The sequence below is a fragment of the Hypomesus transpacificus genome, chromosome 15 (assembly GCF_021917145.1).
Source record: "Hypomesus transpacificus isolate Combined female chromosome 15, fHypTra1, whole genome shotgun sequence".
Classification (NCBI taxonomy): Eukaryota; Metazoa; Chordata; class Actinopteri; order Osmeriformes; family Osmeridae; genus Hypomesus; species Hypomesus transpacificus.
This window is the reverse complement of record NC_061074.1, coordinates 12,824,939-12,841,860: the sequence shown is the minus strand read 5'-3', so window position 1 is coordinate 12,841,860 and position 16,922 is coordinate 12,824,939. Positions and strand designations below refer to the sequence as shown.

At 40.1% G+C, this 16,922-nt stretch overlaps 4 protein-coding genes and 1 long non-coding RNA gene across 5 annotated transcripts; 2 read left to right on the top strand and 3 right to left on the bottom strand.

Annotated features, from left to right (window-relative positions):
- Positions 1–102: 102 nt before the first annotated feature.
- Positions 103–3,923, bottom strand: acad8 (acyl-CoA dehydrogenase family, member 8). The gene is made up of 11 exons (XM_047035497.1): positions 3,583–3,923; positions 3,011–3,111; positions 2,721–2,890; positions 2,428–2,537; positions 2,227–2,303; positions 1,975–2,112; positions 1,706–1,841; positions 1,475–1,572; positions 1,231–1,383; positions 949–1,051; positions 103–808 (listed from the first exon to the last, which is right to left on the bottom strand). Exons 1-11 carry the CDS (start codon positions 3,695–3,697, stop codon positions 753–755), a joined length of 1,257 nt encoding a protein of 418 aa, XP_046891453.1. The 5' UTR covers positions 3,698–3,923; the 3' UTR covers positions 103–752.
- On the top strand, positions 3,921–5,774 carry thyn1 (thymocyte nuclear protein 1). Its single transcript, XM_047035500.1, has 8 exons — positions 3,921–4,003; positions 4,155–4,211; positions 4,320–4,531; positions 4,611–4,679; positions 4,813–4,905; positions 4,989–5,084; positions 5,179–5,329; positions 5,607–5,774. Exons 2-8 carry the CDS (start codon positions 4,157–4,159, stop codon positions 5,651–5,653), a joined length of 723 nt encoding a protein of 240 aa, XP_046891456.1. The 5' UTR covers positions 3,921–4,003; positions 4,155–4,156; the 3' UTR covers positions 5,654–5,774.
- A 75-nt stretch (positions 5,775–5,849) lies between these two features.
- On the bottom strand, positions 5,850–9,288 carry LOC124477595 (vacuolar protein sorting-associated protein 26B-like). The gene is made up of 6 exons (XM_047035498.1): positions 8,522–9,288; positions 8,195–8,351; positions 7,751–7,915; positions 7,457–7,632; positions 7,218–7,360; positions 5,850–7,040 (listed from the first exon to the last, which is right to left on the bottom strand). Exons 1-6 carry the CDS (start codon positions 8,742–8,744, stop codon positions 6,903–6,905), a joined length of 1,002 nt encoding a protein of 333 aa, XP_046891454.1. The 5' UTR covers positions 8,745–9,288; the 3' UTR covers positions 5,850–6,902.
- A 62-nt stretch (positions 9,289–9,350) lies between these two features.
- On the bottom strand, positions 9,351–15,166 carry jam3a (junctional adhesion molecule 3a). Its single transcript, XM_047035499.1, has 9 exons — positions 15,013–15,166; positions 12,269–12,337; positions 12,072–12,185; positions 11,836–11,988; positions 11,513–11,715; positions 11,253–11,352; positions 10,861–10,990; positions 10,631–10,682; positions 9,351–10,523 (listed from the first exon to the last, which is right to left on the bottom strand). The coding sequence occupies exons 1-9, from the start codon at positions 15,059–15,061 to the stop codon at positions 10,488–10,490; spliced, it is 906 nt and encodes a 301-aa protein (XP_046891455.1). The 5' UTR covers positions 15,062–15,166; the 3' UTR covers positions 9,351–10,487.
- Positions 14,312–16,922, top strand: LOC124477598. The gene is made up of 3 exons (XR_006957168.1): positions 14,312–14,588; positions 14,680–14,779; positions 16,396–16,922. It is a non-coding gene; the product is annotated as an uncharacterized LOC124477598 (long non-coding RNA).

Below are 16,922 nucleotides of genomic sequence, written 5' to 3'. Positions count from 1 at the left end.
TTCAATAAAAATGGTCAAAAGAGTAAGATTGTCTTTATTTTAATAAAGCCAATGAACATGTCCTTATGTCCTTGAAGAGGGAAGACCAAACATCTAGAGAGATAGAAACAGACTTGAGTTTTATTTGGGGTGTAAATGACAGTGGTACACCATTTGTGTACCATACATACTACAATAAATGATATCATTTAAAATCAGTTTGCTTAACAGCCTCCTTTTGTACATTCAGGTTACTAAAAAAAGATATTAATACAGTCTGTTGCCACTAAGACTATAAAAGTCTCAAATATAAAACACAAGAAAGGCCACTGCAGGAAAGGATAACAGCCCATGTAGTTGACTGTTAGATTTAACTCTGTTGTTAGATTTAACTCTGTTGTTAGACAATACTAGACCATTCATCCAACTGCACACTCTAAATTACACATTATTACAGATATCCCCTGTCAGAGAATACAGCAAAGATGAAAGACATTGCATGTCTGGGGCACATCTTTCCTTACACGAGACTAAGCAGCTTTCATTTTTAAACAAACTAAATGCATATTTACGTAACATGACTTAATACCACAAACACAGAGATCTAATGAGTGCAGTAGCTTAAAGCCATCCCGCTCTCTGTCCTCAGTTACAACACTTAAGGAATTCAGTCACAGAAAAACATCCCAGGGGTATTAACCAACAGGAAGTGGTCACCACCAACCCACTGAGACCGGAAGTCCATTCATGGGAAGGCTATGGAATAACATTTATCACGACTCAGTCAACAGACTTCTGGCTATCATCATCCGCATCACTTCATTGGTTCCTGGACAAAGAGGGAGACAGCTCAATGTACTGTGATTGGCTAATAATGGTAACCACATCCCATTCAAAATTAGGGAGAAAAAACACCCTTCAAATACACAGTGTATCTTACAAGGATCAGACATGGCATTTTAAACATACCTTCTAGTATCTGGTGAACTCTGATGTCCCTTACAAACTGCTGAACAGCGTAGTCTTTCAGGTAACCATACCCACCATGCATCTGGAGAGCTTGGTTGCAAATCTGCGAAGGAAGCGCACACACCGATGAGCTCAGAGCGTGGAGCTTAACCATAAATCAAACTAAGCAACAAATCAAAACCAAAAACGCCCAGAATGCAACTGCCAAATGACTTCAATTGCGTAACAATTTATCATCCATGGACAACCCTATAAAAGAGACGGCCGCAGGTGTCCGCTCACATCGAAGCACTCATCTGTGACGAAGAGCTTGGCCATAGAGCAGAGGGCCACAGCGTCGGCCCTGTTCTCCTGCAAGGACACAGCAGCCTGACGCACCATCAGACGAGACGCCACCAGCTTGGTGGCCATCTCAGCCAGTTTGAACTGTAGAAACTACGGGAGCAAACAGAGGGTATCTGGTCCTGGTAAAACAATGGAATGGAACAACACTTAGCTCTACGTGGTGAGACTGTGAGCCGAGTACCTGGTTGTTAGACAGAGTCTCCCCGAATTGCTTGCGTACGAGCAAGTGATCCCTCGCCAGCTGCACACAGGCGTGAGCAGCCCCAAGTGAACAGGAAGCTGAATGGAGAAGGATCACAGGAACATGGATGTAAACTAAATCAGTTATCAAGAATTTATTTCAAAACGTATTTACTTCAACAACATAAAAACGATAACATGAATTAGTATGGTATCACAAAACACATCGTACCAATGTTGATCCTGCCCCCATTTAGGCCTTTCATGGCCATAGAAAAGCCCTGTCCTTCCTGCCCCAGTCGATTGGTTACTGGTACAGCACAGTCCTCAAATATCACTGCCCTGGTTGGCTGAGAGTTCCAACCCACCTTCAGAAATAAAAATTAAACTTCTGTCAATTGCAGAGTCAAGCCATTCCTCTTCTCTGTACCACATCTTTGGCTCAACCCTGCCCCCTTGTGGTTATGGCGTTGTGAGCAGCATCATCAGAATTACAGCTACCTTCTTCTCCTTCTTTCCAAAGCTGAGGCCCGGAGTTCCTTTTTCCACCACGAGACAGGAAATTCCTTTAGGGCCCTTCGCTCCAGTTCGACACATCACTATGTACACGTCTGTGTCTCCTCCTCCACTAATGAAGGCCTATAGTCAGACACAGACGGAACGACTCTTTCTAATGTGGTATTATCATTTAGATGCAGGCTAACACTGGGAACATTACAACAGAAATAATGCAAACCTAAGAACATGTAGTACCTTAGAGCCGTTTAGAACATAGTGGTCTCCTTTCAGCTTTGCGTTACTGAGTAAGGAGGCAGCATCACTGCCACTACCTGGAATTACACGCACGCACCAGAGTGCATCAAAGTCTCGATCGGTGACTAAAACCACACACAAATAGAACCATGTAAGAATACTTGTACTGAGACTTGTAAACATGTATCAAGGAAGTCTCACCTGGTTCAGTGAGACAGTAGGAGGCAAGCTTATCCATAGTGCAGAGATCAGGGCAGTACTTCTCCCTCTGCTCTGTGTTTCCAAAGGTGTCAATCATCCAGGCACACATACTGTACAGGACAAAATGAGCATTGTGGAAAAAATTAATTTGTGCAAATAACCATTGCGTTTGTATAGACCTTCCCCATTCACTCTGCTGTATGAGAAGGGTCCCGGCCATTATTCAAAATAAACAAGCAGTGTAATCCTACATGGTGCTTTCCTATGATTGGCCGGACACGTGCCAAGCTTACTTGTGTATGCTGATATAGGCGGTGGTGCTGACACAGCCAGTGGATAAGGCCTCAAAGATGACCGACGTGTCAAGACGTGACAGCCCCGATCCTCCCACCTCTGGTTGTACATAGATGCCCCCAAACCCAAGCTGAGCTGCTTTCTGCATGGTGACCACTGGAAAGATTTCCTGAACAATGAGAGAGTACTGTCACCTCAAACTTAGAGGTAGCACCTCATGTCAGTCGACAATTGATTATATAATGTTAATTAATGTAATGGCACCCTGAAATTGCCTTTTCGAACACACCTTTTCGTCCCACTCGGCCATGTGGGGTGCCATCTCATTGGCAGCGAAGTCGAAGGCCACCTTTTGAAACTCCTTCTGTTCATCTGTGAGCCCGTGAGAAGCTGCAAGGTGAAGGGGTCACACAGAACTGAGTTGAAGGAAGTTCTCCTTGGACAACTAGCTTTCTTCAGCAAAAAGTCTGTCATCACATCACATTCAATGTAACTAAACAATGGCAAATGTTACACATTATACAAATTAATAACACTTCAGAAGTCAGATGAGGTTAGTGATATTGGGTGGGTTAAACAGCCAGTCTCTGAGTGGTGGATATGGCGTCTCAATAGCCAATACGAATCAACCAAGTGACTGACAAAATTCGTGTACTTTTTACTAATTGGCGCTACACTATTTCTGATGTAAACATTGTTATGAATACAGTTTAGATACATCATGCATGTCTCCCTAAATAATGTCAATGCTGTAGTGCTAACGTTAGTCAGCTGGCTTGTCAGTATCTTCTTCCCATTAATATCACGTGGAATTTGTGTCAATTTGGCCCATTGAAAGTTAGCTAAACAAATTGCACTTACGATCGATGCATGAAGCTATCTTCCGTATTTGAATGTGGTTAAATATTAAACGCCGATTTCTGGCTATGTACGAACTCAGTCTGGCAACTCTACATAACGTCCCCACTGCAGCCATGTTGGTTGGTTATCAAACTGCAGCAGTGTCACCTTGCTTGTATGGAAATGTAGTTCTACTTTTGCAACTACAAAAAATGGACGTCTAATGGATTAGGAACATAATCGCGCTTTACTAACAAATGCTGTAAAGTAAGACTGTATGAAAAAATATTCAAGACATAAGACACAATTCTTGTCGCATACGATGGTAGATTTGTTCGCAGCCGCACCAATTTTGTAGGAATAGCTTAGCTTTGTTTTGTTACGTTACTATCACGTGATACAACGTTGAGTTCAGACACACGCTGGTTGGTCAACGCTAAAAGTTTGTTTTATGCTTTCAAATATTTTCTTATGCATCGTGATTCATGTGTCGTTCTAGGGTTCATGGGATTATTGAGACACGGTTTTAAGGATTTTTGGAGTGCTTGTTAGCTACAGTGCATTTGCTTAACATTCATTCTAAACATTTTCAGATATGCCACCTAAGAAAAGGACACGTGGGAATGGGAATGCAAGAACAACAAAGTCACGTATGGAATTCATGTAATTTGATCTGATATGTGAATGCAGTGAAAATGGTCTGCATGGTATTGTTTGTTTATTTAGGAGCAACATTTAGGTTGTTATGTGCCACCCAGGGGACGATGAGCAGGCAGTAAATGATGGCCAGGGGGAGTACTCACCTTCAGAAGAGCCTGGCTCAAGAGTCAGAGGTAAAAGAAAGGCATCGACCCGTGAGATGCCTAAGGAGAATGTAAGAACAAAAGAACCCCCTAGCCGTCCACAGTACTGCCACTGGTTGATGAAGTCAGAGCCTGACAGTCGGTTTGAAAACGGCATAGATGTGAAGGTAATCGTCACTAAACTGTGTACGTTGAATCAAGGGCACTTTATTCAGCGTTGTAAGAACAATATCTGCTCTCTTACAGTTTGGCATTGAAGATCTGAAGGCTCAACCAAACCAAACCGGGTGCTGGGACGGTGTCAGAAACTATCAAGTAGCGTAATCTTACACCGAAGATCACACTGTTAACCAGCTGGAAGATGTCGGATGTAGTGTTGGAAGTGTCACGAGTGGTCAGTGAAACAAGTTGTTCGCAGCTTCGAGTTAATACGTTTCATTGTTTGCAGGCACGCAACTTCATGAGAGACATGAAAGAAGGACAGCTTGCCTTCTTTTACCACAGCAACTGTAAAGAGCCTGGAGTAGCTGGTCTAATGAAAGTGAGACGTGTTTCTTCTATTGGTAGGAATGTACCTTGTGAAGATTAGTACGTAGCTGTCACATGCTGTCTATCATACTATAGGTCGTAAAGGAAGCATACGTGGACCACACTCAGTTTGATAAGAAAGATGTCCATTATGATCCCTCCAGCACGCTAGACAATCCCAAATGGAGTATGGTAAGGACATGTAATCCAATTCATAGTTGGTGTTCTCAAACACAACCTTGTGCCAAAGGCTTTCCTCCATCTTGTTTTTGTGTTTGTCTGACAGGTGGACATTCACTTTGAAAGGATGATGAAGCGTTTTATCCCTCTGTCAGAGCTAAAAAAGTACCACCAGCAGCACAAGGCTAAAGGAGGGCCGCTGAAGGACATGTCTCTGTTCACAAGAGCAAGACTTTCCGTCCAACCCCTTACTACTGGTGAGTTCATATACAGTAGTATGGGATTCAGATGGCGGAGCGGTGAGGAAGTCGGGCTAGTAATCAGAAGGTTGCTGGATCGATTCCCCGCCGTGCCAAATGACGTTGTGTCCTTGGGCAAGGCACTTCACCCTACTTGCCTCGGGGGGAATGTCCCTGTATTTACTGTAAGTCGCTCTGGATAAGAGCGTCTGCTAAATGACTAAATGTAAATGTAAGTAGTACTTTGTACATAGTAAAAATCACAATTTCATAAGTTTATTTCTCTCCTTATCAGAGGAATTTGATTTTGTCTTGAGTTTGGAGAATCAAGAGCGGTCTTGAAATGACATGGAGATGATGACCAACTGGCATAACCTGAAAACACTCAGAACTACTAACTCAACTCATGTGTATACTGATTGTAAACATTGTCATAAATACCAAATTGTGTTCTTATACCAAATACTGTTTAATACATTTTATTTTTAAAATGTCTAAATATTGTTTCTAAAAGCAAAGACCAGACTGACACATCAAACAGAATTTGGCATCAATTTACTTATGTTTTAGGGACAGAGGATCATTTATTAGTTATTTGGAGAGCACAAAAAATAGACAGATCGATCTTTCAGGTTAAAACAAGCTTTAAGGTATGTGTTAGGGGCAAGAGGATTTCATTTGCTAGATACACTTATAGGCACAACATTTCAAGTCTCTAGTGTGGAATATAGAAGACTTCTCACTATCAGACCTCAAACACAAGCACAATATACCCCTGCCTTTGCTAACACTATTGGAATGCTGAAGTGAAGCTAACTGATTCTATGGCACAGACTTAACTGTATTAGCAAATCACTTTGTATGAGAGCTAAAAGGGGCATGAGAATACAATAGCTGCTCTTATTTACAGGACAAACATGTATGGAACAATACTTTTGAACTCTCATTCAACAAAGACGGCAGACCTTACATGTTTGATGCAACAGAATCTCTGAATATTTCTTTGTGCAATCTTGACACATACAATGAATTACCAGAGAATGAGAAGCAAAGAAAACACCAGTGCAAAGTTATTCTTTAAGAGTTCTTAACCACATCAAATTGCAGGAATGCATTAGTTTGGGTGTGGAATGTTAAAAATGCATTGTCGTTTCTCATGATTTAAATTCCCTATGGCCGTACATCATTCTGTACAGATAATCATTTAGAAAGCCAAAGTTAGAAATGGATTTCGTGACAAATTAGAGTTGGTCATTAGGAGATAAGAAATAAAAAGGACAGTATAATATGCTTATTTTAGTCGTCACACAGGGAAGGTTTAAACATGTAGTTGGCTTAACTTTAATTGGAGAAGTGTGTCGAGAAAGAGGTTAGTCTGCATCCTGCAGCCATCCGTGTTGCCAAATGCAGACATATTTTTCATTGTTCATGTGTGTATATCCAGTTTCCCTTCATGGTCCCCCTCTCCCTTCACTCAGCAGCTGTAATAAACAGAAGGGCTGCTTCAACAGTGATGATGTGAGCTGACAGGTGCCTCAACTACTCTTCCTCAGACGCCAGTCTTCCGTGAGGTTAATGAAGGACTGCAGCTTTAGCCGCTGTCCTCCCTTGCCGCCTGCTCCAGTGCGCTCTCTGAACTGGCCGAGCCCTCAAACCGCTGGGCTCCTATGATAGCCTGGTGGGACATACTCTTCCTCACCACGTCACCTTTCCTCCAGAGTGTAATTTCCTTGAAGAGGAAGGAGTGATTGTGTTAGGATAACTCAAGGTGGGATTAATCACTTGTTTAGGAAAAGGTTGGAATTCCCTACTGTTTGTAATGTAAAATGATCCCTATCCACTTCCAAAATCTACCCAAATTACCTTGAACGCATTACTACAACCCGTATAAAATCAGAAAACTCACCTGCTGTTTAAAGTAGCGCCTCTCTTCTTCGTCGATTAGCACCAGGTTTAGGTAGTAACGCACTGAGAACTTCTTGTTGATGTCTCGCATGGTAGGAGTCATCTCATAGCCAGCTAAGAACAACCTGATTGGAATAGATTCTCCTAAAATGCAAAATGCAGTCAGAGAAAAGAAGAGGAAGGACCGACTGAGTGACTGAAAGCACTTTATCTACTGGTAAACATCATCATGGTATTTACCTCTGACTGGTGCACCATCCATTATCTCATATTTAGCGATGGTGTCGTTTTCATGGTACACACTTGGACCAGTGCCTGTTGTCTCACGTTTGATTATGTCAATCTCCATGTGCTTAATCTTAATCCTCACCAGTAGGAAGTAGATTTTACCCACAATCACATCTTTCAGGTGGTATCTGTGGAAAGACAAATAGAGGAATTAGACTGTCTGGCAACTTGTGGAAGCTGGACAGAATATAAGGGTACATGATGCACAGGTACACATTTAAAGACAAGGTGGGAATTGGACCTTACTTGGATTTGTTGTACTCAAACTCAATATGAAGACAGTCTTCAATTCCCACTTCCATCTTTATGGAAGAGTTGAGCTCTGGGTATGTGCTGAGTGTGTGTACCACAATATCCATCTCTTTGCTGATGTCATTCAGTCTCCTGCTCACTGTAGCCCGGAGGAAGTACCTGAAAGAGGAACCAATTGCATAAGACAACCAACTGAACTCAACATCAACACGAATATATACTGATTATATATCAGAATGTGGGGACTTAGTGATTAAATCAGTTTTAATAAGTTTAATAATAGCTTTATGTGTCACCTGTGTGGAATCATGTAGCCTAAAACATTTCTTTACTCATTGAAATTATTGAAGTGTAACTGTGAGCACTGCACATGACAGGTCAAAGATGAACCTAGGTTATTGATTCACAAAGGAATGTTAAAGCTGTGCTTTCACTTACCGTAGCTTGACATTCTGGCCTGTGTAAGACTCATAGGGTTTCTCAACATGGGTGAACTCAAAGTCAAAGGTCTGTGACTGGGTGAGTTCACCTGGCCTTGCAAGATCTTTCACCAGGGAAACAAACTCATGGTGGTTTCCTCGGTCATAGTAGAGTTCTAAAAAGTAAGGACATGCATTTTACATTCCAAATTTAAAATCGGTATTGATGAATATTTCCCCTAATGGGTCAATGCTGGGTTTAACTAGGCAGCATAGTAAATGTTATTCTGAAGTTTGTTGTATGTGCAACATGTGCATCAGTTTATCTGCAGTTATATGTACCCACCGATTTGTCCAACAAATTCTATTTTGATTCCTTGATGTTCGAGTCTTTTCCCAGGGTTCTTGAGAGTTACGTTCACCTTTCCACTCACTGTCTCCCCGTCATAGAAGAGAAAATACTTGTCTTTCTTTCCATCTTCAGTCTTATGTTCAGCTTTCTTTCGTGTCTCTGCATCATTCAGAACAACGTCAACTTCTGCACTCTGGCCAAAACTGAAAAAACTCATATTTAAAGCTTGGATAATGGGATCCAAGAACGCCTGAGATTAATCCCTTTTCTGATACTTTTAAAGGATTGTATGAGACACTTGGAGTGTCCAATGTTTTATCAATTTGGGCTGTTCATTAGCACGAAGTGCAATACGCCAATTTGTTTGTCACCGAGGTTGGCTATGGATCAGTCCTTACGCTGCTTCTTCGCTTTGCGCATACAAACAGGAGGTCTGTGGAGATAATGATACAAATGTAATTGACGGTTTAGATTTGACTACCGTGACAGTTATCAGCCACAACCAACGATTAAGTAAATGCAACGCAGTCTATCAGAATGCGCAGAGTACTGTTAGGTTCCTTTTAAATTAAAAACGGACGTTTTTCCTTTGGATTTAAACTATCTACACAATACAAATCGATGCCGATTAGTAGTGTCTTGATGATTCCTTTGGAAAGCAATCGGCGTTGGATTGATAGCTAAATTGTAGCTATCTTTTCTGAGACGCTTTAATGTAATGTCATATGTTGTCAAACGATCATTTCCTCTCGTTATCCACTTCCGGGTTTACTTATGTTTCAAAATAAAAGACTTACTGTTACTACAAAGTAAAGGTCTCAACGTCAGTTACTTGTATCTTTATTTTCTAAATGAAAATGAAACATTAACAGTATTTAGTTCTTACACAACAACCAATGAATGATGAACATATTTAACAATTCCTGAGTAGTTACATGTTAGAAATTAGACCAGTGGAAAAAAAAAACATTGATGAATAAAACTATTTACATTTTTTAAATGGATTGTTAATCCTTATTATGCATACAGTAATAATACTGATATAAGGTATACACACTGTAGTTTTGTTGTTATGAGTACAATATTGTGTACTGTGTTAGCGAAAATTAATTTAAAAAAAGAAACAATTATGTACATAATACTAAGTCAATGTGGACAATATGTCCAATATATTTTTATTAAATGATTTGTAAGAACAGAAGGTCACTTGTACACAAAAACGGCACTCTGAAATCATACTTACATGTATACTGTAGTATATCTTGAGTTGCAGCATTTATAGGATATACTGTATAACCTGTTTCAGCAGTTATCTTGTCATAAGAGATTAATTGTCTCTATTTAGCACATTGAAGACTATACAATTGTGCCTTTTAACTCTGTGAGTTTATAAGCCTTATTTGTCGACATGTTGTCTGTATACAATAACTATATACAAAAGAAACTGACACAACCTTACCATAGGAACATAAACCAGGCAAACCTGCAGTTAGAGGTTTTGACAGACATTTCTAACAAAACATGTTCAGTGTACGGTGTAGAAATAGAAGGACGTAAAAAAGGGATATTTTTCAAAAACGTTGTGAGGGAATGTTCCAGCATTAGTTGAACATGAGCATATTGATCAAAGCTCAAGTGTCACAGATTTGAAATGGTACTGTTGACAGTGATGACTGAAGAAATAAAACCTTGTGCTGAAATATAGTTACAAATGACATTAAATGGCAAATGTCTATCAGAAAGTAATAGCAAAATAATGGTTCACATTATTATGATAACTTTGGCAAGCTTGTTGAGCAAAAGCTAATGCACTTTAGCTTGTTGGGCAAATGCTAATGCACATAAGAGAAAAATGCACAATCTTACAGCTCAGATTTCTTACACAAAGCTAGTCCGTAAGAATTTGCCTCTGTCTTCAGTGTCTTCTTCTGTCCTCATTCTCTGCCTTCTTGTTCTGATTTTAAATTACAAATGATGATTTGTGTCTGAAGTGACCCTGATGGATACATTACATCACAAATTGATTAATGGTGTACATTTTATATCAAAATATAGCTTAATTAATTGAGCACTCTTATTTCGTGCAAAGGTAAATTTACTCACCTCATCTGCATCACCATAGTCCACACCATCATCCTGTGCTGGCAGTTTATAGCTGAAAGACAAAATCAGTCCATCATTTCCAAAGAACTATTAAACCATTTTAAATGTATTAATAGAACCTCAATATACCACTGAGCCTTCCCCATATACGGTTGTATAGAATTCTTAAGGGAATGATGTCCCAAAATACTCATATTTGTTCCTATATTGTGCCACTTATTGCCACTCACTTGTTCCCTTCTTGATCCTTGCTGGAGAAGCAGCCATGTTTATGGGCATGACAAACTCCAACTGTCACACATATCATGGCCACTACTGCTCCAAACGACTTCAGGAATATCCCCAAAATGTCAACATCATCTGGAAAAACACGACAACAAAAGACGACACAGAGATTAAACATCCCCACATGTTTAAAAAGAAAACGACCTTGGAGTGTCCCTATTAAAGAGATGACAACCGTTGTGATTTACTGTCACGGCACTACAGTGGACTCACATGACTCACTGGCAAAACCTGCAATGCACAATGGCATGTCTTGTGTAACACGGGGCAGCTAAATTTAACATTACTGCATCCTACTGGTAAGAATGTCAGCCGCCTGTTAGGTTATGGCACTCACAGACTTCCATCTTCTGTGGGGGGCACTGGGAGGATCCCGCGTCATTCTTCGCTTGGCAATAGTACTCCCCAGCGTCCTCTTTCCGAACCCTCCGGAATTTCTGCACACACCCAAAAAATTGATCAAATGTACCCTCTAACATCTACTTCTAAAAGTGGATTAGGAGAAAAAGTGAAGTCAAAAAGTAAAGTGAAGAAAACGCAACAATAAGTCCTCATGTCATCAAGCAACATTGTTCTAACCCGTTGGCCATAACTCACCAGGCCTCCTGTGTCAGAGTTGATAGAGTAGGAAGAGTTGATGAACTTGATGCTGTTCTTAGGATCAAGAGGAAGTTCCTCGTTGTTGTGGAACCAGCTGTACTGTGGGGCAGGAAAGCCCTCATTCTCTAGGCAGCGTAGCTCAGAGGACGTGCCTACTGTCACTGCCACGGGCACACTGCATCTTGGCACCACTGGCTTTACTACACACCACACACAATCATAACCTTTACTGCAAAGTACTGTCCACAGCATCATTGACATACACAAAGGTCACAATCCCGAGACTGTTTAGTAGAAGAAATATGAAACCATGTGCTTGCCTCTGACTGCAAGACTGATGAGGATCTCATCAAAGTCCCTTTGGTCGTCGATGGCAGCGACCTCACAGCGATACTCTGCAGTGTCAGACCGGCTTGTGTTGAGGATCAGGAGGTTGGCTGGCTCTCTGAGCTGTGCTCTGTGCTCCAAGTCTCCTGATAAAACAGTATGGTTATAACCTAGGCCTACAGTGTACTCTAACATGGCTGGCTGGTTTTGTGCTTCAAGGAATAATTACCTGAAATCCGATTCTGAAAGTATACATAACTGACGACTCCTTTTTTTATTTTCTTCCATTCAATTCTGGGATTGTTTGTTGATATGGACTCTATCAAACAGGTCAGTTCAATAGCTGAAAAGAAAAGTCTGTGTCAGACTGCAAATTGAATATGAACTGTCTTATACTTGGAAGGGGCCTTTTTTTAAACAACTTACTCTCAAATTCATTAGCCCAGACAGTCTTGTCCGTAGTGCGCAGGATCACAGCCAGAGATGGAATGTAACCTGTCAAAGACAAAAAAAGTTGCTAACACCGATGACACAGTCCAGTGTCAATGCCAATCAGACACAGAACCTGATATAAGGTTTAGCGCAATTTAAAAACATACAGGTAAAGATGGCTGCATCTGGGGTCAGACAACAGCCTAGCTGCATTTGAATGTTTGTGTGTCTTGTCCAACTAAAAGTTAAACACCACAAGAGGCAAACTGAGCATTGCTGAAATATTGGAGGGATCAGTATTCCTCCGTGTCTTTTAGCCTCTGTAGTCTACAAACCAGTGTAAGACTAAATAATGAGGAGGTATAATAGCTGCTAAGAGTCTCATGCTGGGTAATGAAAACATTCACTCCCTCTGTGTGGGCGATGTGAAGGACTTCTAATGAGGGCTGAAATCAGACTGTAATGTAATATCATCTAAGCATATTATGCATCTCAGAAGTATAATCCAGACAGATAAAAGCACTCAGCAGTTGATTAAATAGTAGGCTTATTGGGTTAAAAAAAAATTATGATGAACATGAAATTGTCTACAATTTCTTAATTCATCAGACAACAACCGACTAGTTGTAGGACAGGGCACTGTAGAGTAGACTATTTGAATGCCACTCTCACTGTTATTTTCTTGTTGGGGGTGGGCATGACTAGTGGGGCTGGGCAAGACTAGTTCCTAAAGTAGAAAATGCACGTACAGCCAAACTAGAGCAACCAGTCATATGAGCACAGCTGTGGATACAGTGATGAGATGTGACTCTCAGGTCTCAACAGCAAACTTTCCCAGCCCTGTATATCAAGGGCTATTTTTACCCCCAGCTGTGACTGGTCATGTTGAGAGACACGAGGAATGCTTGTCCAGCAAATCATCCTGTGGCAAAGCAGAGATTTGTCCCACACGTCAACCAAACCATTGAAATAATGTTCCAAAGACTCAATCAAAACATTTAACTGAACTATTATGAGTAGCCTGGCTGGCCCAAAACAATAAACAATAAGTTGCTGTTTAAGGCATGCTGCTATCGCTTTAGAATTCTCTGATTTTGACTAATTTCCTAGTAGCGTCTTCATGTCATGGTCACTAGACTGATCCAGTTTGTACACTGGCTACATAAGGCTTTGTTTGTTTTCCCAGACAGTTTCAGACCGTGGGAGAGAATCCCCATGGTCAATTAAAAAGACAATGGCTGATTGCTATTGTATTCCTACAATACAAGCATTCCACATAAGCTTAACATTTAAAAACACTTCTTTACTCATTATATAAAGAAATGATCATCATTATGTGAAGAGTTGAACATCTACACTGTCTGTGTCTTAAAACAGTACAATAGGGGGGAAATAATGTAACAGATGTTTGACGATATTCAAAAGACCATTTCAATCTAATCCCTCTGGTTATTATAATGCAGAAACAGTAAATCTATATCCTACTCTGAGTAAAATGCTCTGTTAAGTAGCCACACTGTACAATCCTCTTAATAAACCAAAACTGAAAAATAAAATAAACCTCTATTCCCATCTCCTTGCTGTTGATCCATTACTTTAAAATAAACAATTCCCAGGCATTCCAGCAAATCCACTGAAACACACTGACAATTCACTCACATCACACAGTAGCCTAGCTGAAATGTACAGCAATAACGCAGATAGGACTTTTTTCTTTCCATATAATTTCATTTTGTAAAGTTTCAGCAACTATCTATCAGAATATAGAACTGTTGGTAACAAGTCTCAGATACAGTAATCTATTGGTGCTCAGTATAACTCATGATTTTCTTGCTCACAAGCTGGTCAGTGTTAAACCAGCTGACTACTCTTGCATTTGACTCACTGTCAGCTCGACCTACACTACAACATTCAACAAACAACTATCTAGCAAGGTAGCCAGTCTCCTGCTTTATCCTGCCTACATAAGTGCGTTAGCTTGCCAGATAGCTAGACTAGCCAATAGCGGGGTCCCTTTATCGTCCACCTAGCTCTCGACGCTCGTCAGAGATTTTACGAAAACGTCGACATAAAAACGTAATGTCACAGCATTGTACTTTAGTATATAGATACACACCTATATTATAATATTCCCGTTTTAAAATTCAATTTGGATGTGCCCAGAAATGTTATTTTCCACATTTTAGCAGTTAGCCAAGGGGCCCCATTATCGTTCGTCCAACCACTTTCAATGGAGAATTCTCAAGTTTGAAGCTGCGCAAGGCAGATGCTACACATACGGTTTGAGAGCGTGTTTACCCACTCCAATCTCAAAGTAAGAGGCTGTAATTTGGTGTGCAGAAATATAAGCTGTGTACATATCAGTGAGTTACTTTCTTTCATTGCTGCTGCATATCTTCTTTAAGAATTAACGGAAGAAACGGTCGTGGACGATAATGGGGTCTGGAAATGTTGGAGTTTGAATGGACGATAGCTATGGTGTGGCTCACTACTACAATAGCAAAGGTATGCGGAGCAATTTCAAACCCTTTGCACGCCGCACTATTATTATAGATAACGTTCTGCTATAGTGTTAATATTATTTAGCTATTTGATTTGTAGCAAAAGTGTAAGACAGGTTGCAGCGTGTAGTAGTAGCACAAGTCTACAATGTCAATATTAACAAAGCATCGGTGTGATTTAATTGCGATGCATGTCGCGTAAAGTTAAAACCGTTATAGTAAAGAGAAATAACTTACTGACGCTAAAAAAGAGGAAGAAAAAAGCCGTCCTTTGTTGTATCGCCATCTTGAAGCCCCTGAATTATCAGCAATATTTGCACATTCACAAGCTATCACACACAGCACCTTTGAGGATGGGGGGATAAGGGTAAAATGACTGGTGTGGATGCTGCCATTGACGAGTTTCCATAGCTACAAGGGCGTTAGAGCGGAAGAGGGGCGTTACAGCGACCGGAAATGTCCGTATTTTATTTTTTATAACATGCATTTATAATATTTCATGTTATTATTATGTGACATAGTGAGAAAGACAGATGACTTTCCTTAAATATGAAAACTAGAATTTTTATACAATAAAATCCATATATTTTGTATTTATTTTGTGATCGATTCATTTGAAATCTATACACTCACAAATAAGTGTGAATAGCTTTTTTAATAAAGTATATGTACGTCTATATTTTCTTTCCAACAATTGTGATTTACACAATTCAATTCCTCATGAGTACACCAGATGTCAGTGTATAACCAAATATTACCGATCATTCAGTCATGTAATCCGTCATCAGAAAAACACAAATTTAACAGCAAATTTCACATGTAGCCTTGAACACAATCATCTGAGTCATCAGTAATTTCTGAATAATACAATTGCTCTCAATTACATGTCTTTTATGTGTGTCATGTGTTTTAGCTAATCACTTACATATCTTGATTAATATTTATAAAACACAACTGTCAGTCACTGTTATATTCTAATCATCAACTGACTAGCCTTTTTTAGTATTTGATATACTGAACCAATGTAGCACATTGCTCTGACTGGTCATGCACCGGATACCGCTCACCCACCTTAGAGCTGTTGCAAATGTGTTGCTAGGCAATCATCCCCAGTGGGAATCCCCCTCACAGATCAGGTAGTCAGGGACTTTGTGGCATCTCTCTGGAAATCTGAAGATTTTTTGAGCTAGCAAGAGTTCACAGACTCAATTGACTCATTAAAAACGAAGAAAATGTGTATTTAAGAAAAAAGATCAGAGAATGAGGGTCTGTGACGATTCCAAATGTAATTCCGGGCACTAAGAATGCCTCTGTGTTAAAAAAAATACTGCGATTGCTTGAGCTCTTCAGCTCTGGTGAACAAGATGGGGAGTTTCTTATGATTATTTCTCAGCAAGTCTGCTGTAATTATTATAAATGTATGTCTCAACAGACATTCTATTTACCAGTAGACAGAATTGATACTGCTACTTTATCAACATCCCAACAAAATATATTGAATAAGCCTTGTTTTATTCCCTCCATCTGTGCCCTACTGTATCTGTCACGTGACTGAATGGCCTGTAATTCCTGTTGTGTTTAGTCTATCCCTGAGGTCTCTCTCTCACCCCTCTATTTCAGATTAACGACCTGTGGATCAATGATCCCTCTGCACATTGCAGCATCTTGACATCACAGTATATGGATCTCACATTTATCACCTGGATTCCATTTCCGGAGTTTGAAATACAATCACAGGAATGAAGCCGCCATTTTCACAAGGTTGACAGGACAAGGTGATGAAAGTATAAGACAATAAAGTATCCTCACACTGGTAGTCTTTTATTTACAGAGACTATTTTTTTAATCATAGATGTTTGGGATGAGCTGGCCTTTTTTTTTTTTTTACCATTAAAACCAAAACATCCACCACTAAACTAAGCAGAAAATCATAGTGTCTGAGGGAGAAGTTTGTGGTTTTCAGTGACAGGCAGTGCTACTCAACACGTGCAAGACATGAGCTCTGACAATATATTACTTGCTGTTATCATTTAACTAAATACTGTATTTATTTATTCTGGAACTGATGCAAAGCTGACTTGGCTGAATGTGCCCCTTGAGTATCAATGTCTCCAACAACATAAGAGCTGAATACGACACTTTAGTGC

What these genes read in the sequence shown, in the direction of transcription:
- jam3a (XM_047035499.1), bottom strand. Translation starts at nt 15,061, where the DNA reads ATGGCGATACAACAAAGGACGGCTTTTTTCTTCCTCTTTTTTAGCGTC. An exon ending in ACTCTGACACAGGAGGCCTG is followed by an intron (nt 11,353 to 11,512) that starts GTGAGTTATGGC and finishes GGGTGTGTGCAG; the next exon opens with AAATTCCGGAGGGTTCGGAA. An exon ending in CCCACAGAAGATGGAAGTCT is followed by an intron (nt 10,991 to 11,252) that starts GTGAGTGCCATA and finishes GTGTTTTTCCAG; the next exon opens with ATGATGTTGACATTTTGGGG.
- thyn1 (XM_047035500.1), top strand. Translation starts at nt 4,157, where the DNA reads ATGCCACCTAAGAAAAGGACACGTGGGAATGGGAATGCAAGAACAACA. An exon ending in AAAACGGCATAGATGTGAAG is followed by an intron (nt 4,532 to 4,610) that starts GTAATCGTCACT and finishes GCTCTCTTACAG; the next exon opens with TTTGGCATTGAAGATCTGAA. An exon ending in GAGTAGCTGGTCTAATGAAA is followed by an intron (nt 4,906 to 4,988) that starts GTGAGACGTGTT and finishes ATCATACTATAG; the next exon opens with GTCGTAAAGGAAGCATACGT.
- acad8 (XM_047035497.1), bottom strand. Translation starts at nt 3,697, where the DNA reads ATGGCTGCAGTGGGGACGTTATGTAGAGTTGCCAGACTGAGTTCGTAC. An exon ending in TGGCCGAGTGGGACGAAAAG is followed by an intron (nt 2,891 to 3,010) that starts GTGTGTTCGAAA and finishes CTCATTGTTCAG; the next exon opens with GAAATCTTTCCAGTGGTCAC. An exon ending in AGTTCACCAGATACTAGAAG is followed by an intron (nt 809 to 948) that starts GTATGTTTAAAA and finishes CTCTTTGTCCAG; the next exon opens with GAACCAATGAAGTGATGCGG.
- LOC124477595 (XM_047035498.1), bottom strand. Translation starts at nt 8,744, where the DNA reads ATGAGTTTTTTCAGTTTTGGCCAGAGTGCAGAAGTTGACGTTGTTCTG. An exon ending in AGAATTTGTTGGACAAATCG is followed by an intron (nt 8,352 to 8,521) that starts GTGGGTACATAT and finishes CTTACTTTTTAG; the next exon opens with AACTCTACTATGACCGAGGA. An exon ending in GGCGCTACTTTAAACAGCAG is followed by an intron (nt 7,041 to 7,217) that starts GTGAGTTTTCTG and finishes TTCCTCTTCAAG; the next exon opens with GAAATTACACTCTGGAGGAA.